The sequence below is a fragment of the Budorcas taxicolor genome, chromosome 5 (genome assembly GCF_023091745.1).
Source record: "Budorcas taxicolor isolate Tak-1 chromosome 5, Takin1.1, whole genome shotgun sequence".
Lineage (NCBI taxonomy): Eukaryota > Metazoa > Chordata > Mammalia > Artiodactyla > Bovidae > Budorcas > Budorcas taxicolor.
The window spans coordinates 140,498,852-140,523,137 of NC_068914.1; the positions used below are offsets into that span (position 1 = coordinate 140,498,852).

A 24,286-nucleotide genomic window follows, 5' to 3' on the forward strand; every position below is an offset into this window, starting at 1 on the left:
TTTGACCTGGTGCCAGATTTGTAAGTCAAAATGCCTCCATCAGGGAACCAAGGGTTACATTTTAACCACTGTTTGAAAGCAAGCCTCTATTCATTGGTGCAAAACCAAAATTCCGTGACCTTTAAACAAAGGGTGAAGTGAAGTAAAGTAGAGAAACGATGGGGCTTTCTAGCCATTTGATCCATGCCTTAGTTACTTACCGACCTCAATAGGTCCTGACCTCAATAAGCCTGGAGTCACCCTGTCTGAAATGCTACATATGCCAGTGTCCCTGTTCTGGGCGCCACTTATTGGGGTCCTTTAATGGACCAGAACCTGGTGGTCCAGAGTTGACGATAAGAAAGTGAAAGAGAGCCAGAGGGAGGGGGAGAGAGAGAGAGAAGAAAGAAAGAGAGACGGGGACCCAAACTCTGATGGAGCAAAGGTGCTTTAATGATCTTTCTGTGAGTATATATAGGCTGTTGTTCAAGAAATTTCTTTGGACAATGATAAAGATCAGAAAACCAAACGTATAGCAACCATTACCAAGGGAACAAGGGATTAATAATGGTCACAAGGGCAGGAGACAATCCATATCTCAAGAAAGGGGATCGGGACTAAGCAGTTTTGTTGTAAAGAGAATGTTTACTGAAGGAGATTCAAGCCTGTCTCACATAATGACCTCAGTCCTGGGAGCAGCTTGCTGTTCCAATAGTTTCTGACGACAGAAACTGATAGGGAACAGAGGATTTATGAGAAACAGCATGTAGGAATCCTCCTGTTAAACATTCCCTGACAAGGTGGCAAGGGGAAAAACCAGCCTTGCAAAGGGTCTTGCAGATCTTATTACAAAAGGCATTCTTTCAACATCTCTGTCTGGGACTTGACTGTGGTTCCCACTGAATGTTGAAAACTGGTGTTTGTGGCCACTGGCTGAAATCCTCATCTAGTAACTGGGAGCATGAGCTAGCTGAATGTCGGGCCAGGAAGGGGCATTATTTTGTTCAATGTAGCAAGGAAAGGCACTGAAGGTGTTAAATTTGAAGAACCAAATGTGCTAACAGTGGTAACTTAGATGCTTTATTTTCTGCAGAAAGAGAACCTATTTAAATTCAGCTCGCTGGAGAACCAGAGTAGTTGGATAATATCCATCTCTCAAACCTAAATTTTCATAGTGATCCAGCGGTTCAGGTGAGAAGTTGTAGACATAGATGCTGTGAAAACAGGGGGTACCTGTTGGAGAACCTCCTTCAGACAGTGTGATGCAGCCTTCCTCCAAGACACATAGAGTTAGGCTAAGTGCTCATTCTCCAGCCAGCTATGGTTGCCGAATTCCTTATCATTAGAGTAAGCCAGGTTTCACCCCCACAGCCTCCTTTTCCACATATCCTTATAGAGACCCTGTTATATATATTAAAGACACAGTCCTCGATGCTGAGAAATAACAGTGGTAAACGATTCAGACAGTCCCTGACCCCATGGGGCTTATGGTTGCCAGTAGAAATTAAACATGTTATTATTCCATTACAATTTCCATTCTAATTATATTCCAGTGTTGCTCAGTTGCTAAGTCATGTTGGACTCTTTGTGACCCCACGGACTGCAGCACGCCAGGCTTCCCTGTCCTTCACCATCTCCCAGAGTTTGGTCAAATTCATGTCCATTGAGTCAGTGATGCTATCTAATCATCTCATCTTCTGTCGCCGCCTTCTGCTTTTGCCTTCAATCTTTCTCAACATCAGGGTCTTTTTCAGTGAGTCAAATCCCCTTCAGGGATTAGAGCCTTGTCGTGGCGAAGGGACTTGCCTAACTCAGTGAAGCTATGAGCCATGCTGTACAGGGCCACCCAAGACAGACAGGTCATAATGAAGAGTTCTGACAAAACACGGCCCACTGGAGGTGTAAAAGGTGAACCACTCCAGTATTCTTGCCGTGAGAACTCTAAGAACAAAAGGCAGAATATCATGGGGCATCTGTTTTAAACTGGGATCCTCTCTGAGGAAGTGACTTTTTAGGTTGAGACCTGTTGGATGAGTAGGAGTTCATCACGCAGAGAAAGGAAGGGAATCCCCCAGGCAGAGGGAGAGGCGGGTACAGAGGCTCTGCAGGAATGACCTGCATGGACAAAAATAGCAGAAGGCCAATGAGGAGATGCTCTAGCGTGGCTGGCAAGGTAGGTAGACACTCGGTGGTGCCTGAGCCGGTGCCATCACAGGAAAGAGCTTGGTGAATGACAGCTTTTAGGTGGGGGATTCATGAACATGATCAATTTATATAGAATGCTCTGTATACATTCCCAGGTGCTGCAGGTGGCGAAGAATCCGCCTGCAATGCAGGAGACTCTGGAGACTTGCCAGAGTTCAATTTCTGGGTCAGGAAGATCTGGAGGAGCACGTGGCAACCCACTCCAGTGTTCTTGCCTGGAGAATCCCATGGACAGAGGAGCCTGGCGGGCTGCAGTCCTTGGGGTTGCATAGAGTCAGACACAACTGAGCACACAGCAGCACAAGTATATGTTCCCTGGGCAATGCAACCTCATTCACAGCTTTGGTTACCCCTCTGCTGATGCATCCCAGCTGAGCCAGGCCCTGGCTGAGCTCCGGACCTGTTTGTCCAACTATTCAGTGGACTGCTTGCTTTTCCTAAGAGGCAAATGAACTGATGGATCTGTAAGCGCCCTTCCAGCTCTTACTGGAGAGAGCTGGTCATTGGTTTCTCCATTTGCAAGAGAAGGAACTGCACTGAATGACTTTTGATGCTCTTGATCTGAGTTTGACGCAGGCCTACAGATGTCAGTCAGAAATACCTACCTCTGTACCTAAACAGAGAGGCTGAAAAACACTCACTTCATCCCCCATGGAGCATACAGCCTTGTGACAAGTGTTAAACCACTGCGTGAAAGTCGCTCAGTCGTGTCTGACTCTTTGTGACGCCATGGACTATACAATCCATGGAATTCTCTAGGCCAGAATACTGGAGAGGGTAGCCTTTCCCTTCTCCAGGGGATCTTCCCGACCCAGGAATTGTACCGGGGTCTCCTGCATTGCAGGCAGATTCTTTACCAACTGAGCTATCGGGAAAGCCCCTAGACCAGAGTGTGGGGCTTTAAATTCTGGTTCCTAGTTTCAAATGCTTAGCAGCTGTATGTTGTTGTTGTTCAGTCGCTAAATCATGTCTGACTCTTTGCGACCCCATGAACCGCAGCATGCCAGGCCTCCCTGACCATCACCAACTCCCGGAGTCCATCCAAAGCCATGTCCATCAAGTCAGTGATGCTCCAGTCATCTCATCCTCTGTCATCCCCTTCTCCTGCTGCCCTCAATCTTTCCCAGCATCAGGGTCTTTTCAGATGAGTCAGTTCTTCACATGAGGTGGCCAAAGTACTGGAGTTTCAGCTTCAACATCAGTCTTTCCAAAGAACACCCAGGAAAGATATCCTTTAGAATGGACTGGTTGGATCTCCTTGCAGTCCAAGGGACTCTCAAGAGTCTTCTCCAACACCACACTTCAAAAGCATCAATTCTTTGGCACTCATCTTTCTTTATAGTCCAACTCTCACATCCATACATGACCACTGGAAAACCATAGCCTTGATTAGACGGACCTTTGTTGGCAAAGTAATATCTCTGCTTTTGAATATGCTGTCTAGGTTGGTGATAACTTTTCTTCCAAGGAGTAAGTGTCTTTTAATTTCATGGCTGCAGTCACCATCTGCAGTGATTTTGGAGCCCAGAAAAATAAAGTCAGCCACTGTTTCCACTGTTTCTCCATCTATTTGCCATGAGGTGATGGGACCGGATGCCATCATCTTAGTTTTCTGAATGTTGAGCTTTAAGCCAACTTTTTCACTCTCCTCTTCCACTTTCATCAAGAGGCTCTTGAGTTCTTCACTTTCTGCTGTAAGGGTGGTGTCATCTGCATATTTGAGGTTATTGATATTTCTCCGGCAATCTTGATTCCAGCTTGTGCTTTCTCCAGCCCAGTGTTTCTCATGATGTACTCTGCATATAAGTTAAATAAGCAGGGTGACAATATACAGCCTTGACGTACTCCTTTCCTATTTGGAACCAGTCTGTCGTTCTATGTCCAATTCTAACTGTTGCTTCCTGACCTGCATACAGATTTTTCAAGAGGCAGATCAGGTGGTCTGGTATTCCCGTCTCTTTCAGAATTTTCCACAGTTTCTTGTGATCCACACAGTCAAAGGCTTTGGCATAGTCAATAAAGCAGAAATCGATGTTTTTCTGGAACTCCCCTGCTTTTTCGATGATCCAGTGGATGTTGGCATTTTGATCTCTGGTTCTTCTGCCTTTTATAAAACCAGCTTGACCATCTGGAGGTTCACAGTTCACGTATTGCTGAAGCCTGACTTGGAGAATTTTAAGCATCACTTTACTAGCATGTGAGATGAGTGCAATTGTGTGGTAGTCTGAGCATTCTTTGGCATTGTCTTTCTTTGGGATTGGAATGAAAACTGACCTTTTCCAGTCCTGTGGCCACTGCTGAGTTTTCCAAATTTGCTGGCATATTGAGTGCAGCACTTTCACAGCATCATCTTTCAGGATTTGAAATAGCTCCACTGGAATTCCATCACCTCCTCTAGCTTTGTTCGTAGTGATGCTTCCTAAGGCCCACTTGACTTCACATTCCAGGATGTCTGGCTCTAGGTGAGTGATCACACCATCATGATTATCTAGGCCGTGAAGATCTTTTTTGTACAGTTCTTCTGTGTATTCTTACCACCTCTTCTTAATATCTTCTTGCTTCTGTTAGGTCCCTACCATTTCTGTCCTTTATTGTGCCAGTCTTTGCATGAAATGTTCCCTTGGTATCTCTAATTTTCTTGAAGAGATCTCTAGTGTTTCCCATTCTATTGTTTTCCTCTATTTCTTTACATTGATCGCTGAGGAAGGCTTTCTTATCTCTCCTTGCTATTCTTTGGAACTCTGCATTCAAATGGGTATAATATCTTTCCTTTTCTCCTTTGCTTTTCGCTTCCCTTCTTTTCACAGCTATTTGTAAGGTCTCCTCAGACAGCCATTTTGCTTTTTTGCATTTCTTTTCCATGGGGATGGTCTTGATCCCTGTCTCCTGTACAGTGTCACGAACCTCCATCCATAGTTCATCAGGCACTCTGCCTATCAGATCTAGTCCCTTAAATCTATTTCTCATTTCCACTGTATAGTCATAAGAGATTTGATTTAGGTCATACCTGAATGGTCTAGTGGTTTTCCCTACTTTCTTCAGTTTTAGTCTGAATTTGGCAATAAGGCGTTCATGATCTGAGCCACAGTCAGCTGCCCGTCTTATTTTTGCTGACTGTATAGAGCTTCTCCATCTTTGTCTGCAAAGAATATAATCAATATGATTTCAATGTTGAAAAAGAATATATATATATATATGTCTGAATCATTTTGCTGTACACTTGAAACTAACACAACATTGTAAATTAACTATACTCCAATTAAGAAAAGAAAAGGCATGTATCATCATGCATCCAGTCCATAAGGGTAAAGTGTTATTTTGTGAAACTTTGCTTCAGACATGTATGTCCATGATAGGGCATGATGTAAAAATGGATTTCTTGTTCTGGATTCTGGGTTGTTTTTTTTTTTAGTTTGGAAGCACTGCTCTACTGTATGTTTGGGAATGCAAAATTATATCACGTTTGTGTGTGTGTGCTCGGTCTTGTCTGACTCTTTGCATCCCCATGGACTGTAGTCCTCCAGGCTCTTCTGTCCGTGGGATTCTGCAGGCAAGAATACTGGAGTGGGTTGTCATTTTCTTCTCCAGGGGATCTTCCCAAGCCAGGGGTTGAACCGATGTCTTAGGTCTCCTGCATTGCCAGGCACGTTCTTTACCAGTTGAGCCACCAGGGAAGCCCAATATCATAATGAGACATCAAAGGGCAAGGAGGAGGAAGAGGGCTGGAGGAGAGCTGTGTGGGTCTGTAGGGTAAAGATAATGACTTGAGCACAGAGACTCAGTGCAGGAGGAGATCACTGCCAAGGAGGAAGTTTTGAAGGGGAAGTGACAGTGCAGCTGATTTCTCAGGGGATGTGCTTAGTGAGCCGGGCTGGGAAGAGGAGTCGTGACTGGGAGTGCAGTGCGAACAGAGCTACTCTGATTCTTCTTGAAAGGCAGTCCTGCTACTAGATTGAGGCCACTCTTGGGGCCTCAGAGTTTTGTGGGGTTGTCATTGTAGTTGTTTGTTTCCTCCTTTGCCATTTTGTTTTCTCTTTTCCTGTGTGCATGCATGCTCAATCGCAAAGTCATATCCAACTATTTGCAACCCCCGTGGACTGTTGCATGCCAGGCTCCTCTGTTCATGGAATTGTCCCAGCAAGAAAACTGGAGTGGGTTGCCATTTCCTCCTCCAGGGGTCTTCCCAACCCAGAGATCAAACCGTGGTCTCCTGTGTCTCCTGCACTGGTCGGCAGATTCTTTACCCTTGAGCCACCTGGGAAGTCCTCTCTTTCCCTAGACCTCTTATTGTTCAGATGTTGGATCTCTTGGCATGATCCTTTTCCTTTTCTGTTTTCTACATCTTTGCCTTTTTACTTGACTTTCTAAAATATTTCCTTCAATTTTATCTTCCAACCTTTCTACCGAATTTTTTCACCTCTGTTATATTTTTAATTTCCCAGAGCTCTTTGATCTCAGACCATTCTGTTTTTACAGCATTCTGGGGCTGTTCTGGGTGGTTTGGGATGTAATATCTTCTATTATTTCTCTGAGAATGTTGATTATATGAGGTTTCATGTTCTTGATAAGGCATGATGTAAAAATATTTCTTGTTATGGATTGTGATTTTCTTTTTAAGTTTGAAGGCACTGCTTTACAATATGGCAAAGGGTGAAACCAATACAACGCCAATCCCACAAAACTCTGAGGCCCCAAGACCAGCCTCAATCTAGTAGCAGGTCTGTAATTCAAGAAGAATCAGAGTAATTCAGTTCACACTGCACTCCCAGATGTGACTCCTCTTCCCAGCCCGTCTCACTAAGCGACACCCCCGTGCCCCTGAGAAATCAGCTGCCCGTCACTTCCTCCCAAATCCTTCCTCGTTGGCAGCAATCCCCTCTCTGCTGTTTCTAGGTCTGTAAGAACTCTCAGAGTCCATTTCTTATGGTCCTTCATACTCCGGCCTGTCTCTTCTACTGTCACCAGAGTTGGGCTCATTATGGAAAGTTCCTTAGCAGCTTGTGCCTCTTGTAACTGGACTTTTACTGCCTGTAGGGGCTTCCCTGGTGGCTCAGATGGTAAAGAATCTGCCTGGAATGTGGGAGACCTAGGATCGATCTCTGAGTCAGGAAGTTCCCCTGGAGAAAGGAATAGCTACCCATACCAATTTTCTTATCGGAGAATTCCCTGGACAGAGGCTACAGTCCCCTGGGTCACAAAGAGTCGGACACGACTGAGTGACTAACACTCTGAGAGTCATCACAGGTTGCTCCCTTACACCTCTGCAGTGCTGTGCCTTCTCTGCCTCCAGGGAGATGTCTTGTACGAGGAGAGGGCCTGTGAAGGCGGGAAGTTTGCCACAGTGGAAGTGACAGATAAGCCTGTGGATGAGGCTCTGAGGGAGGCCATGCCGAAAGTCATGAAGTATGTGGGAGGCTCCAATGATAAGGGTGAGTGTCCCTGAAGGATGGGGCTCCTGTCACGCGGGCCGGTGCTGCAGCCTCACGTCATCGATGGAAAACACAGGAAGGGCCCCCAAGACGCCTGTCACTTTCTGTTTCGGTGTCATGTGACCTTGCTGCACTGTGTGGGCAGGGGGGCTTTGGGGAGACCCGCTGACTTCATGCCCGCCCCGTAGCACTGAGTTCATGCTTCTCTCCCCTGTATGAAGACACACGCTTTGTTTGTTTGTTCGTTTGTTATTTTTTTAACATTACAGTGCTTTTCTTTGGATTGGTGAACTGGGTAAGGTGTGTCTGTGGTAAGCCAGGCCACAGAACAAAGCCGACCTCTGACTTGAGACCTCTGCCCCCAGGCCGAAAATCTCGTCAGCGCTCTAGTAGCTCAGATTCTATGGGGTTCTGAAGATCAGTGAGTGATGAGCATGGCTGGTCCCCAGCTCTGTTCTGGCAAATGAAGAGACTGAGAGTTCTTAGTCCCCTTCTGAAACACTTGACAGTCTATGGGGATTCCCTGGCAGTCTAGTGGTTAGTACTTAGTGTTCTTACTGCTGGGGTCCAAGATTTGATCCCTGGTCAGGGAACTAAGATCCTGCAAGCCACATGGCATGGTCTAATAATAATAAGACCTGGTAGTCCATGCCGGCTGCCTCCCTGTTCTTATGATAAAATGAGAGGCCTGAAGTTTCAGTGTACCTGTTTGCATGTAAACCATATTTAAACAGGACTTTAACACTTAAGGGCTTCCCTTGTGGCTCAGCTGGTAAAGAATACACCCACAATGTGGGAGACCTAGGTTCGATCCCTGGGTTGGGAAGATCCCCTGGAGAAGGAAAAGGCTACCTGCTCAAGTATTCTGGCCTGGAGAATTCCATGGACTGTATAGTCCATGGGGTCACAAAGAGTTGGACACGACTGAGCGACTTTCATTTAACTCTTAAGCTTTCTAACTTGGCCTGCACTTTAGAATCAGTACAAACCCAAAATGGTTCAGAGTACAAGATGAAAAAAAAATGTGTTTAATATTTAGGATATATCTCAAGTTGATAAATGAGAAAGAAGCTCGTATCAAGCTTAGTAATATTTGCTAGAACCAAAGAAATCAGGCTTTGGACATAAGTCGACCAGTAGGACACGAAGAAGTCTTTTCCTTCTTAGCACTGTCATAAGTTTTCTTCAGAAGAAAATATGTGTAAAAATTATAAACTCATCAAACATTTTTGAAAATAACAAAACAGCACCCCAGTCCATCTTTTCTAATGTAATCATTGTCATCTTTGAATGTATTTTCAGGGCTTTTTAATAGGTTTTTAAAATGTAATCATCTTGGTGGCTCAGATGATAAAGAATCTGCCCACAATGCAGGAGACCCAGTTTCAATCCCTAGGTCAGGAAGATCCCCTGGAGTAGCAAATAGCAACCCACTCCAGTATGCTTGTCTGGAGAATTCCATAGACAGAGGAGCCTGATGGGCTGCAGTTCATGGAGTTGCAAAGAGCTGGGCATGACTGAGCGACTCACACACAATATGTAATCGTAGTGTTTGTGCAATATATCCTGTTTCTGTTCCTTATTTCATAATTATTTTCCACTGTAGCTAACTAGTCCTAAGCATGACTATTCATAGCTAAATTGTATTGCATCATGTGCCTATGATTTACTTAGACATATTCCTCTTTTGAACATATCTCAGTTTTTCACAATTATAATTTCTGCTGCAAGGAAAATCCTATTCCCTAAATAGCCTTTTTCATATTTTAGATTATTTCATTAAAATCAACAATTATGACTTCTCTGGTAGTATAGTGGTTAAGAATGCGCTTGCCAGTGCAGGCAAGTGGGGTGCCATAGGGCAGCTAAGCCCGTGCACAACAGCTACTGCAGCTCGTGTGCCCAGAGCCCATGCTCTGCAACAAGAGAAGCCCCTGCAATGAGAAGCCCGAGCATCGCCACTAGAGAGCAGCCCCCACTCTCTGCAACTAGAGAAAGCCCGTGCACAGCAGTGAAGACCCAACACAACCAAAAACGGAAAATAGAAAATCAGCAATTAGACAGGAAGTACTCTGTTGTTGTTTAGTCGCTAAGTTGTGTCCGATTCTTTTCCAACCCCGTGGACTGTAGCCCACAAGGATCCTCTGTCCATGGAATTTCCCAGGCAAGAATATTGGACTGGGCTGCCGGGGCATCTTCTCCAGGTACCTTCTCCAGGGTATCTTCCCGACCCAGGGGTCACACATGTATCTCCTGCATTGGCAGGTAGATTCTTTACCACTGTACCACCTGGGAAGTAATTGGGTACTGATATATTTATAGTCTTGATATATATTGCAAAATAATTTTCTTCCAGACAAGTTTGAATCACTACCTTCCTACCTCTAGTATGTACAATTAAGAGGTACTTTATATGTGTGTGTTGATACATGCTAATCCCTGAAATGCCTATTATAAATTTCAAGAACAACAAATATTGTCTTGAAAGAAGAATGAGACCAGCAGATTGTCCATGGGCCTGAGTAGGTTCTGTCTCTAAAACCCATGTCTGTCTGTGGTTTTGTGTTTCCAGGAATCGGAATGGGGATGACAGTTCCTATTTCCTTTGCTGTGTTCCCCAGTGACAATGGGAACCTACAGAATAAATTAAAAGTCTGGTTCCGGATTCCAAACAAGTTTCAAAGCGACCCGCCGGCTCCCAGCGATGACAGCATTAAGATCGAAGACAGGGAAGGCATCACTGTCTATTCCACGTAAGGAGACAATTCTTTGGTCATCCAAGGGTAGCACTTGATTTCCATAATCACTTCTTGAATAATCTGCCATGAACATTTGCATTTAAATTATTTTTCTCCAGTTTTGAGCTATAACTGATATATAATATTGCATTCAAATGTGCAAAATAATGCTTTGATTACATATTTATGAAATGATTACCAATGGAAGTTAGCATCTTTCATTTGACGAAATTCCAAATCTTTTTCCTGAGATGAGAAATCTTAAGATCTACTCTCTTAAAAAAAAAAAAAAAGATCCACTCTCTTAGTAACTCTCAAACATGTAGTGCAATATACAGTGTGGTTAACTCGAGTCACTTTGCTATACCTTATATCCTCAGAGCTAATTTATTTTATAGCAGGATGTTTCTACCTCTTGACCACCTTTACCCGTATCTCCCACCCCCTCACCTCCCCACCCTATGGCAACCACCAGTCTGTTCTGTGTGTATATGAGTTCAGATTTTTTTTTTAATTCCACATATAAGTGAGATAATACAGTATTCCCCTATCTCTGTCTGTCCTATTTCATTTAGCATGATGCCTTCAAAGTTAATCCGTATCATCACAAATGGCAAGATTTCCTTTTTTCTATGGCTGAATAATATTTCATTGTACATATATTCCACATCTTCTTTATCCACTCATCTGTCTGTTCAGTTCAGTTCAGTTCAGTCGCTCAGTCGTGTCCAACTCTTTGTGACCCCATGAATCACAGCACTCCAGGCCTCCCTGTCCATCACCAGCTCCCGGAGTTCACTCAGACTCGCATCCATCGAGTCCGTGATGCCATCCAGCCATCTCATCCTCTATCGTCCCCTTCTCCTCCTGCCCCCAATCCCTCCCAGCATCAGAGTCTTTTCCAATGAGTCAACACTTCGCATGAGGTGGCCAAAGTACTGGAGTTTCAGCTTCAGCATCATTCCTTCCAAAGAACACCCAGGGTTGATCTCCTTTAGAATGGACTGGTTGGATCCCCTTGCAGTCCAAGGGACTCTCAAAAGTCTTGGCTGTTGGTAAATTGGCACTCCTTTGAACATAGGGGAGCCACTATCTCTTCAAGTTAGTGGTTTCATTTCCTTCAGATATATACCCAGAAGTGGAATTGCTCGATCATGTGGTTCTATTTTTAATTTTTTTGAGGAATTTCCATACTGTTTTCCATAATGGCTGCACCAATTTACATTCCCACCAGCTTTACACAAGGATTCCCTTTTCTCTACACTTGTTACTTCTTGTCTTTTTCATAGTAGCCATTCTAACAAATGTGAAGTGACATTTCGTTGTGGCTTTGATTTGCATTCCCCTGCTGACTAATGATGTTGAACACCTTATTATATACCTTTTGCCCATTTGTATGTCTTCTTTGGAAAAATGTCTATTCAGATCCTCTGCCCATTTTTTTAGTTAGATTGTTTGGAGTTTTTTAGTCTCAAGTTATAGGAGTTTTTAACATATACTGGATATTAACCCATTACATATGTATGATTTGCAAACAGTTTCTCCTGTTTAACAGTTTGCTTTTTTCCTTTGCTGTGCAGAAGCTTTTTAGTTTGATGTAGTCTCACTTGTTTAGTTTTGCTTTTGTTGCCTGTGTTTTCGGTGTCAAATACCAAAAAAAAAACCATCATTGTCAAGATTGGTGTCAAGGAGGCTACCCTCTATGGTTTCTTCTAGGAATTTTACAGTTTCAGGTCTTATGTTCAAGTCTTTTATGTACTTTGAGTTGATTTTTGTGTATGGTGTAAAATAGTGGTCCAGGGACTTGCCTGGTGGTCCATTGGTTAAGTCTTGATGCTTCCATTGCAGGGAACATGAGTTTGATCCCTGGTGGGGGAACTAAGATTCCACACGCCACACAGTGTGGGCAAAAGTTTAAAAAAAAAAAGTGGTCCATTTTCAGTATTTTGTATTTGACTGTCCAGTTTTCCCAACACCATTTATTGAAGAGACTGTCCTTTCCCTGTTGTACATTCTCAGCTCTTTCGTTAAAAATTAGTCGGCCATATATGCATGGGTTTATTTTGGGGCGTTCTATTCTGGTCCATTGATCTATGCATCTGTTTTTATGTCAATATCATACTGTTTTGATAATGATAGCTTTGTAATATAGCCTTGAAAGCAGGAAATGTTATGCCTTCAGCTTGGTTCTTGTTTCTCCAGATTCAGGGTCTTTTGTGGTTCCATACAAATTTTAAGATTTATTTCTGTTTAAAAAGAAAATTCCATTGGAATTTTGATAGGGATTGCATTTAATCTGTAGATTGCTTTGAGTTATATGGACACTTGAACAATATTAGTTCTAACCCGTGAGCCTGGAATCTTTTCATTTATTTTTGTCTTCTCCAGATTTTCCACTAATGTTTTATAGTTTTGGGTGTGAAAATCTTACTTCCTTGGTGAAATTTATTCCTGGGTATTTTGTTCTTTTTGATGCAGTTGTAAATGGGACTGTTTCTTAACTTCTCTTTCAAAACTCAGTGATGAATTAAGAAATACTGAGTACTAACAGTTTCTCTCAGAATTTCTTCAGCCTACAGCACACAAACATTTGCCTTGTATCTAAGTAAACGCCTTTGTGTGCTGTGTGTGTGCTCAGTGGCTCAGTTGTGTCTGACTCTTTATAACCCCATGGACTATATAGCCCACAAGGCTCCTCTGTTCATGGAATTTCCCAGGCAAGAATACTGGAGTGGGTTGCCATTTTCTTCTCCAGGGGATCTTCCTGACCCAGGGATCAAAGCCACATCTCTTGTGTCTCTTGCATCAGCAGCCAGATTCTTTACTGCTATGCCACCTGGGAAGCCCACGTGAATGCCTTTGCCTGTTGCCAAATTGATGTGGATATAGAGAATATCCTCCCAACCCCAGCTGAAGCTGGACACCTACAGTAGCCACAGCAGAATTCTGGGAGAATCGGAATATCTAGGTCAGTCTGTAGTTTGGGGTCATGAACACCTGGGGAGCATAAGGGGCTGGAGATATCTCTAGCCCTCCCTTGAACTCCCCACATTGCCCTTGAATGCCAGATGGGCAGGGAGTGTTATTTATGGTCTGTGGGCTTTTAGCAGGCCACACATGCGTCCTATTGTTCTGGTCTTATTTCCAGGGCCTCACATGGGGTCCAGGTCCCTTGACTATAGAGAACAACAGGTGCACGTGTTTTCATAATTTTATTCTTTAGGCCCTCAGCCTCTCCTCAGAAGTCAAGTCTCTTCGGGATAATCAGTGACTTCCCATTTGCTAAAATCCTCCTGTGTGACAGGTGTGAAACCATGGACAGACGAGTGAGACCAGGAGCTTCACCAGGGTTCTGCTCTAGAACAACCTCGTGAAAAATATACAAATAATCTCCCACTGGACAGTTTTTGTCCACTCCTCGGGTCTCCAAACTTAGTTATTTATCTGCCCTGCTCCAGCTCCACCCACAAGGGTGCAACTTTCAACACTGCTGCTGCTGCTGCTGCTAAGTCGCTTCAGTTGTGTCCGACTCTGTGCGACCCCATAGACGGCAGCCCACCAGGCTCCCCCATCCCTGGGATCCTCCAGGCAAGAACACTGGAGTGGGTTCCCAGTTCCTTCTCCGATGCATGAAAGTGAAAAGTGAAAGTGAAGTCGCTCAGTCATGTCCGACTCTTCGTGACCCCATGGACTGCAGCCCACCAGGCTCCTCCGTTACACTAATTCTGAGAATGTAAGCTTGGCTGCTCTGGGCAGTCCTAGACTGGGTGATGCAGAGCCCCCCAGAGGACAATGTGTGCGCTGCAGCTGGACAGCTGGAACTGGAACATCCAACTCCCACCGCAGTCCTCATTCAGACTTTGCAGCCTTCACTGCAGAGGCTGCAGAGAAAGCAAACTCTACTTAGAGAATGGCAAGACGATCTTTTCACATGGCGGGAAGTAAGGTGGGGAAGCGGGGTGCCTGTTGTGCAAAATTTAGGGAGGCGCTCACTCTCACCGTTGTCTAGTACATATAGGGTAGGCCCTGAGAGTGAAAGAAAAGTGAAAGTGTTAAGTCACTCTGTCGTGTCTGACTCCTTGTGACCCCGTGGACTGTAGCCCTCCAGGCTCCTCTGACCATGGAATTTCCCAGGCAAGAATACTAGAGTGGGTTGCCATTTCCTACTCCAGGGGATCTTCCCAACCCAGGGATCAAAACCAAGTCTCCTGCATTGCAAGCGAATTCCTTATCAACTGAGCCAGCAGGAAAGCCCTTTTTAGCCAGAACACTTTGGTAAAGAGAACCTTCCCACATCTACTGTTTGGTTTCCCTAAGACAGAGTCACAGAGAGAAGGCCAGATACTTTCTCTTTAGCTTGATGCCTTCTCTTTATCAGTTTCCAGAATAATGACTTCTTTTCTTAACATCCTCCAAAGGGGAGATAGTGTTGATCTCTGCTTTCTGAGTATCAATATAAAGATATGAATTCAAACATAATTGATGTGTTTTAATTCTTTGCAGTTATTATTTCCATTGATGCTCAAATTGTCCCATGTTTGGCCAGTGAGAGCCTCTTCAAGTTGGTTTCTTGGTCCTTTTGACATGACCCTGGTAATCTCCAGTAGCTTCCTTGGTTATTGGTAGGACAAGTTATTTTAAGCACATCTTAATGTTTCTTGCTCTAGAGCTGAAATTAGCCATTTCGCCAAGGAACCCTGCTACCCTATGATGGGAAAGGGACTCTTTAAAAAGGTAATTTTCAAGCCAGGTCTGTGGACGTTTCCTTGACTGCAATTTAAAGGAACTTCTCTCTTCTCTTAAACACAGGAGGGTCTAGCATAGCTTGGTGAATTTTTTTTTTAACCTGTTTATTATCTCTGATGGGCTTTCTTGGATTTCAGTCCCTAGGTCGGGAATATACCCTGAAGAAGGGAATGGCACCCCACTGCAGTATTTTTGCCTGGAAAATTCCGTGGACAGAGGAACCTGGCAGGCTATAGTCCATGGGGTCGCAAAGAGTCGGACGCGGCTGAGCCACTAACACTGACTTTATCTTTGATGCTTTTAGTATCTGATCATTCCTCCACTTGCCACTTGGTGTCACTGCATAGTCGAGTGTGCATTTAAAAGTGCCTTTCTGTGGAAGGCAGTTAAAGACATAGCCGAAGGCACAAGCACTGTTCCGAATACAATGGGTGCCAACCCACTTCAGTCATGTCAGCTTCTCTACGACCCTGTGAGCTATAGCCTGCCACGCTCCTCTGTCCATGGGATTCTCTAGGCAAGAATGCTGAAGTGGATTGCCATGCCCTCGTCATGGAAGGGATTGAACCTGTGTCTCCTTCAGCTCCTGCATTGGGCAGGCGGGTTCTATTCCACCAGTGCCACCCAGGAAACCCTTCAGATACACAGCGCATCCTTAACGCAGTCTTCCTGTTTTGTGACCTTGTGATGTCCATTGATTAGTAGTATGTACAAAAAAACAAATGCTGCTTTTTAAATGAATAGAAGTCTATGAGGAATTAAGAGTTAACTGCTGTTCCTCTGGTCTTTTACAAACTGGTGCTTACAGGGGGCTTCGGTCATTCATTTCCAGGTGGATGAACCCAAATCAGCAGGGCTAGTGCTGCTGCCTTTTGTCCCAAGTTTCCTGGGAGGTATCGCCAAGTAAACCTCCTCTGCGCTGTGTGTGCCGTGTTCAGTTGCTTCCGTCGCTTCTGACTCTTTTCGACCCAAAGGACTATAGCCCGCCAGGCTTCTCTATCCATTGATTCTCCAGACAAGAGTACTGGAGTGGGTTGCCATGCTCTCCTCCAGGGGATCTTCTCCACCCAGGGATCGAACCTGTGTCTCTTATTTCTCCTGCACTGGCAGCCAGATTCTTTACCACTAGCGCCACCTGGGAAGCCCCCAAATCCCCATGCCCTAGTGCAACTCAGATTCCCTCCCACTGTGTTCTGAGTTCTGCCTTCCTAGAGGCCCCCTCCACCCTCCCCATCCCGTTCAGATCCATCCTGACTCCTCCGTCTTCCACATCAGTTGCTGGCCGAGTCCTCATCCCCCCCTGCTGTGCATTCCCCTCCATCCTTACGACCACAGTCTTCATCATCTCTTGCCTGAACTGTTGCAAGGCCTCTTGAGCATTTCTAGTTCTTCCACTTCTGCCCCTTCTGACTCGTCCCTTGGTCTCCTCCAGCCCTAAAGCTAAGGACCACCGATGGCGCTACCGCCCCCTTCTGTTCGACTCTGGTTGTGGGCCTCGCCTGCCTCTGCCTGAGGCACACCCCGAGGTTGGGACCAAGCCCAGGGTAGTAGTAAAACCAGACGGGAGAGGGATAGGCTTTGGGTTGGGTCCCCAAAGGTTCCACCAGGCAGTGAATCCTACCAAGTAAAGAGCCTTGTTGTGGCACATGCTGTCCTCTACAACACAGCCCCACTCCAGGGTTCCACCTGGTCTCAGAGCATCCCATCTCCACCTCCCAAAGCCCACTTACACCCACACGTACAACATCCACAACCAGACCTTCACTCACTCACCCAGCACCTCTCAGCCCCTCCCCAGTCTCTGCTCATTGGCAGGAATTTTGGTCCTGTTCATTGCCAGCAACACAAGAGATGCTCCAGCAATAACAGCTTGATGTCACATCCTCCTTAGCCTCCTCCCCTTCACGTTCTAAGTCGGAACCAATCATTCCTTGTTCCTTGCCCCGAGAGCGTTCCGTATGTACCTCCATTCTAATCTTTTCTCCTGTCCTGCATAATTTTTGTGTTTCTGTCCTGACCACTACAGTTGGACCTTGCCGGGGCAGAAGGACTTCCCCATCATCTTTACGGCTCTCTGTTGTCAAGCGCGTGTTTCCTGCTCGGTGATGCTCAACCTGTTAAGCCTGGCTCCGTCCGATCAAATGGAATGCCATATGGTGTTACGCATCCCATTGACATGGAATTATCAGCTCTTTGTCTTAGGCTTCTCTTGCCTAGCACAGGAGCTTCCTGCGTAGCAGACTCTCCACAAATCTGTGCTGACCTGTAGACTTCGAAAGTTCTAGACCGAATGGTCAGGCTCAGAGTCATTCCATTTCTTCTCTCCCTTACTGCACTCCCTGAAAGATAACACTTGATCATTTTTTGAACTTTGGACCAGAGCTTCCATCTGCTAGCCCACCTTCATCCCCCTTCACCCCAACTCTTCCAGACCTTTTAGTCAGTTCCTTTTGTATTTCTGGAATCCAGGGTGTGTGTTTTCTTTCGCAGTTCCCATGGCAACCAAATTCTCGGGAATACTGAACTCTGACGTTGAATAAGATAAAAAAGACAGCCCTGGAGGTGAGCAGCTTTGAAGATGCAGACTTAGACTCTTGTTAACAGACTTGTATACAGTCTAACCGATAGACTTCTCATTTATTTCTTTTGAGGAGCTCAACGAGCTTACAGGCATTCCTCAACAGGTGCGAACATGCCTGTGGACTTGGAGAATGGGGCACCACACGGTTATCTTCCAGGTGCAGCGTGGAAGCTGAGCTCTGAGGAGTGAAGCAGCCAGAGCTGCTCCTTCACATCTTAGGGCCCTGGGCCTGGAAGGGTTTGGTGTCCTGGCTTATTTGTGCGGTTCTCTGGTGGAGGTTTGGGAGGGATGGTCAGACTGAAGGCAGGGAACACACGTGGATCTTTCTGCAGCTCACCCAGCTTTGTTTGTTTCCTTGATGAAGCAATAGGGGAATTTTCATGCTCGTTACGAGTGTCTCAGTCGGCCTGGGAATAAATATCAAGAGTCAAGGATTTTTATTCCGGTAATGAATGAAAGCGGAGAAGGCAATGGCACCCCGCTCCAGTACTCTTGCCTGGAAAATCCCATGGACGGAGGAGCCTAGAAGGCTGCAGTCCATGGGGTCGCTGAGGGTCAGACACGACTGAGCGACTTCACTTTCACTTTTCTCTTTCATGCACTGGAAAAGGAAATGGCAACCCACTCCAGTGTTCTTGCCTGGAGAATCCCAGGGATGGGGGAGCCTGGTGGGCTGCCATCTATGGGGTGGCACAGAGTCAGACACGACTGAAACGACTTAGCAATGAATGAAAGAATCCCTGAATGATGATGTTCTCCACATGACTCTGCTGAGTCTCCCTGGACTCAGACGGCTCCCTCTCAGTGGCCTTTTCTGAGTCCTCACCCTCCTCCCACCACCTGGGGATCAGGATTCCCGAGAACAGCGTGCCTGTTTGCTCATCACCTGGCCTTGTCTGCCTCTTGGCCATGACCACAGCCAGCACTCACTCACGGGTGACGCCCGGGTGTCTGTCACTGGACTCATCTTTTTCCCCAATTGTTTCTCTGACTCTAGTTCTTCCCAGAGGCTGAGATTTCACAATGCCCTCCATGTGCTTAGGGGCACAGTGACTATTGCATGAATGTGGTTCATTCCTAAGAGACACCTTCATATCAACATGTCCCAAACCAGATGATGAACCCACCCACCCTTCCTCTCCAAAGGGACGCTTAAGAATCCCTCTTCTGGTTGGCGGCATCCGTTTCCACTCAGAGACTTAACTGGAAGCCCTCGAGAATCCTCCCTTCTCTCCACCCCTCACCCTGGCCTCCCCACCCTCCAACTCACATCCCAAACTTGCCTTGGTCCAGACTTTCATTGTCTCACATTTGGCGGTTCCTAGCCTCCATGTCTCCCTTCCCCATCCCTCTACCACCTCCAGAGGGGTCTCTTCAAACTGCAGTCTGATAATGGCAGTCCCTTAACCTTTTTTACGGGGGTAGGTGGGGAGGGCCACATCTTGTGGCATGCAGGAGTTTAGTTCACTGACCAGGGATCGAACCCGTGCCCCTGCAGTGGAAGCACAATTCTTAACCACTGGACCATCAGGGAAGTCCCTAGTCCCTTAACTTTAAAACCCCTTCCATCTTTGTGTCTAAGGTCAGGCTCAGAGTCCTTAGCATGACCTTCAACATGACCCTAGTCAGTCCACTTCCTTTGAATTCCCACCACTGTGCCCTTAGTAGGTGCTTCAGATTTTATTCTACAAGTTAGTGAATATGGAGGCCAACAGATTCAGTGCCCTCATCTTTAGGTCTATCAGCCTAAAGACAACAACTTTGATTGTTTATCACAAAATTGTTCATTTAGCCAAGGAGTCTAATACGTGTGTTAGGTCAGAATATGCTGGTGGACAAAGAGTGACCAGGATCACTGCCCTCATGGGGCGTGAGTCTCCCTACCACGGAACTCAGACCGTAAACAATGAATAATTTATATAGCATGTTAGAATAAATTATATAGTATTCAATATGTTAGAAGGTGAGAAGTGCTGAATAAAGAAAAGGATAGGAGAGAAGGAAGAAAGAAACAGAGGGAGGAAGGGTAAGGGAAGAGTGGGGAAGGGGAGTGCTATTAGACGATAAAAAGCATTTTGAGAGGAGGCCTCACTGAGAAAATGAGATAGTCATTTGAGCCAGGTCTTCGTTATTAGGGTTCTGGATCTTACTCTCAGTTGCCATCCTGTCCCTCAGCTTGGGAGTCAGGGAACTGAACAGCTGTTGTGAGCGGACTGTAAAGTACAATGACAACAATACCTGCTGTTTGCTGCGAGCTTCCTCTGTGATGGGCATGAGGCTGAGTCGTTTGCAGGGTCTTCTCGTCTGTCATCTTCACAACAGTTTTCTGAGATTGACACCCTCATCCCTACTGAGCAGATGAAGGACCAGAAGGCTAGAGACATTAAAGCACTTCCCCAAGACCAGGAGCTAGACAGACAATAGCAGAGCTAAGATGTGAGCCCACAACTATCCGTTTTGCCTCCAGCTGATGAATGAAGAAGGTTGAGGACCAACCACTACTTTGAGTGTTTCTAGAAACCAGTAGCTCAAAAAGCCAACATCGTCCATTTTCACAGAAAACAGCTCAGTATCAATATATGAGAGGGGGCCGCAGAGGCACCAAATTCCTGCCCCTCGCCCCGTTCAGCATTTGATTGGTTGCAGACAGGTGGTCCTCATCTATAGACATTTTTTGAAAATAAGCACAGCATCTTACGGGCTTTTATTGCCAAGCTGGTACCTCCTTAATGTTCACCCTCTGTGTCCTCATCCAGTTTTATCTCACTGGAGCCTCAGTGAAGCTAGAACTCACCTTTCTCCATCAGCCTTACACTCTTCCTTGCATAGACTTGAAGAACTAACCGTCACGTCTCCCAAATTGGTCTCAGCCCTGTGTTCCATAGCTGTTACCTAGACACTGGAATAACCAGCTCCTTCAAGATGAAATCCTGGGTACTTGCAGATCACTAGCCCTGTGATGTACGTGCTGAATGTTCAGCAAGCCTGACTAGCCGCTCATAAAAGAGCAAAGCATGAGTCAGAGAACCCCACCAAAAATAATGCATTTGGCCGAATCTTGGCTTGGTGTGGATTCAAGCCTTTGAGTCATAAAGCTCATTAGAAATGGGGATGTCCTTTGACTCTAATAAAGATTTTAGTGCAGCCCAGATTTAGACTGGTATATTTAGGGGAGGTCGCAGGATGAATCTTGGGAGTAGAGGCAATGACGTAAGGAGAGAGTCATAGTCTTGAAAAGACGAGCTTTATTGTTTCTCTGTCTCCACCTTCTGCCATCAAGAAAAATGCCTGATTTAGGAAAATTCTCTTTACTTACTAGAAAATGAAGGCTTTCCTGATTTGAGCAGCAGAAGGGGTTCATTGAATCTTCCCTGGTAGCTCAGATGGCAAAGAATCTGCCCACAATGCCGGAGACCCAGGTTCGATCCCTGGGTGGGGAAGATCCCCTGGAGTAGGAAATGGCAACCCACTTCAGTATGCTTGCCTGGAAAATTCTGTAGACAGAGGAGCCTGGTAGGCTGCAGTCCATGGAGTTGCAAAGAGCCAGACGTGACTGAGCAACTAACACACACACACACACACAAGGATTTATTGGGCTTCCCAGGTGGCGCTAGTGGTAAAGAACCCACCTGCCAATTCAAGAGACGTAAAAGACAGGGGTGTCAGAAAGATCCCCTAGAGGAGAGTATGGCAACCCATTTCAGTATTCTTGCCCGGAGAATCTCATGGACAGAGGAGCCTGGTGGGCTGCAGTCCATGAGGTCGCAAAGAGTCAGACATGACTGAGCAACTTAGCATGCATGCATGCAGGGATTTATTCCAAGTGATATCTTGGCGCATGCTTCAAGCTTGCCTTGGACCCCTCCCAGGGCTTCCTCGGGTCCCTGTCTTTGGCTTCTCTGTATTTTAACAAAGCTGCTACTTGTCCCAGCTAGGATGTGTGAGAATCCAGTGCCCCATCTCCACCCTAACAACCCTGGTCCTCCCCCATCCCCTCCACCTGTCCCCCCACCCCCACCCCAGCTGGAGACAGAGAGCCAGCTGAGGCAGCAGAGGGAGCTAGAGAAAACAATGAAGACTTGGCCTTGGGAAAAGTTGGCCTTCCATCTCTTGGGGAAATTTCAGGAAAGGAAAGGAAGCTCACCTTTAGTACAGTACTGGTTCCAGGAACCCCGCCATTACCAAAATCCAAGGATGCTCAAGTCCCTTATATAAAATGGCATATAACCCTTCTGTATACTTTAAATCGTCTCTAGATTACTTATAATACCTATCACTATAAATGCTGTGTAAATGTTGATATGTATCATTGTGCTCAGTCACTCAGTCATGTCTGACTCTTTGTGAACCTATGGGCAGACTGTAGCCTACCACGCTCCTCTGTCCATGGGATTCTCCAGGCAAGAATACTGGAGTGGATTGCTGCTTCCTCCTCCAAGGGATCTTCCTGGCCCAGGGATCAAACCCTTGTCTCCTGAGTCTCCTGCATTGCAGGGGGATTCTTTACCACTGAGCCACCAAATAATTGGTGGCAGGTGGCAAGTTGAAAGTTTTGCTTTTTGAAACTTTCTGGAAGGTTTTTTTTCCCCCTAAATATTTTCAGTCTGCCATTGATTGAGTCTGCAAGCCCAGAACCCACCAATACAAAGGGCCAATGGTACTGTGTTTCAGGTTCCGCGTTAGTTTTTTTATACCCGTGCTTGTATGTTCATAATTAATTGGAAGGAAAGGGAAGCATACTCCAATTTTGGGTTCTCAGGTGGTGTTAGTGGTAAAGAACACACCTGCCAACGCAGGAGACATAAGAGACTCAGGTTCAGTCCCTGGGTCTGGAAGATCCCCTGGAGGAAGAAATAGCAACCACTCCAGTATTCTTGCTGGGAAATCCCGTGGACAAAAGAGCCTGGCAGGCTACAGTCCATGGGGTTGCAGAGAGTTGGACATGACTAAAGTGACTTAGCACGCATGCACCCGAATTTTACACAGGATGCTCTGAGGCTCAGCGAGCTTCAGTCCACCCCAGTAGGAAGGGGCAGATGCGAAATCTTACCACTATAGCCTACTTGTTGTAAATAAGAGTGATGAGTGACTTTTTTGGAAAAAAAATCCCCCCTCTCTCCGAGATTCTGCCCTTTCTTAACCTGCAACTTGCTCTGTGTCCCCAGGCAGTTTGGTGGTTATGCTAAGGCAGCTGATTACGCTGCCCAAGCCACCCAGCTGCGGTCCGCCCTGGAGAGCACAGCCACGTACCAGACGGACTTCTACTTCTGCACTGGGTATGACCCTCCCATGAAGCCCTACGGACGTCGCAACGAGGTCTGGCTGGTGAAGAGCAGTGAATGAGTCATTGGCTGAACCCCGAGCTCCGAGGGTGTCTGCATCTGTGCCTACTTCCCCTGGAAGGAAGCAGCGCCCCCGTGCCGCTCCAGCAGAACCAACTTCCCTTCAGAGCCAGTCACTGCCAAATTCCTGAGATAAGCACGGCCCAGATGCTGAGGCTCTGTTTCTCTTGGTGGGAAATAATGTACCCACGATACACGTGCATTCTTCTAACGCATGTGTCTATAATTGACTTATAGACAATTCAGTGGTAGGCCAGAAAAACCCAGCAGCATTTTTCCAGCTCTCTGGATCCCCTAAAAACAGATTTTTAAAAATCATGAAAACTGTATTTTTGTCAATCCACAAAGAAGTGTGATTTATGCGTGATCTTTCGTATGTAATTCTTAGAAGAGCTTTCTTTAAAAAGAAACCAAAAATAAAGATCTTTGCCTTGAAACAGCTAAAACAAATCCTATTGTTGTTTAGTCACTTTCTCTTCTATCCCCAAAAACCCCAAACAGTGGAGCATCCTCAGATGACGAAGGGAGGACTTTCAGTCTCCTGCCCCATGGTGAGGACACAGGTAATGGGGTGGCAAACAGTGAATGAAGAAAAGACAGGGACAGCAGCCAAGGAAATATCAATAGGTTGTGTATCTTCATTCTGGATTAAATAGTGAAAAATGGAACAGAGACCAAGGTGACTGATTGTCAAGCTGTGGCCTAGTAAAGCAGTCTTTTTTCCCAACTTCAGCCCCCTTGCTTGTCTGCATATTTCCCAAAATAGAGGCTGATGAGAAGACCTTGCTCATCCCTCTCCTCCTCTTACCAGGGCCTACAGTAGAACATATGGCCAGTATTTTAGATTTAGATTGTTGTGTGATTAAGTTGCAAAACAGTAGACAGTAGAGGTATTAGCAAATATTCAAACTGTGCTCTAGATGGAACGCTTGGGTTCACAGCCTTAAGACTGCAGGCTCTCTGGAGCTGCACATACAAGGATGCTCTGCATTCCACCACAAACCCTCTTCCCATGCCATTAATATTCTTGTATGCAACTCAACAGCAAAGAACAAACAACCCAATCGAAAAATGGATGGAAGACCTATAGACATTTCTCCAAAGAAGAAATACAGATCGCCAATAGGCACATGAGAAGATGTCCAACATCACTAATTATTAGAGAAATGCGAGTCAAAACTACAATGAGGTACCACCTCACACTGGTCAGAATGGCCGTCATTAAAAAGTCTATAAATAACAAAGGCTGGGGAGGGTGTGGAGAAA

General features: G+C 45.7%; 1 protein-coding gene across 1 annotated transcript in view; it reads left to right on the forward strand.

Moving 5' to 3' along the window:
- HEBP1 (heme binding protein 1) overlaps nucleotides 1-23,456 on the forward strand; it is a 39,664-nt gene extending 16,208 nt beyond the window's left edge. The window contains exons 2-4 of the mRNA XM_052640742.1: nucleotides 7,475-7,613; nucleotides 10,186-10,366; nucleotides 22,844-23,456. Coding sequence (XP_052496702.1) covers nucleotides 7,475-7,613; nucleotides 10,186-10,366; nucleotides 22,844-23,021 — 498 coding nt within the window. The 3' untranslated portion in view covers nucleotides 23,022-23,456. The remainder of the gene's footprint in view (nucleotides 1-7,474; nucleotides 7,614-10,185; nucleotides 10,367-22,843) is intronic.
- The last annotated feature ends 830 nt before the right edge of the window (nucleotides 23,457-24,286 follow it).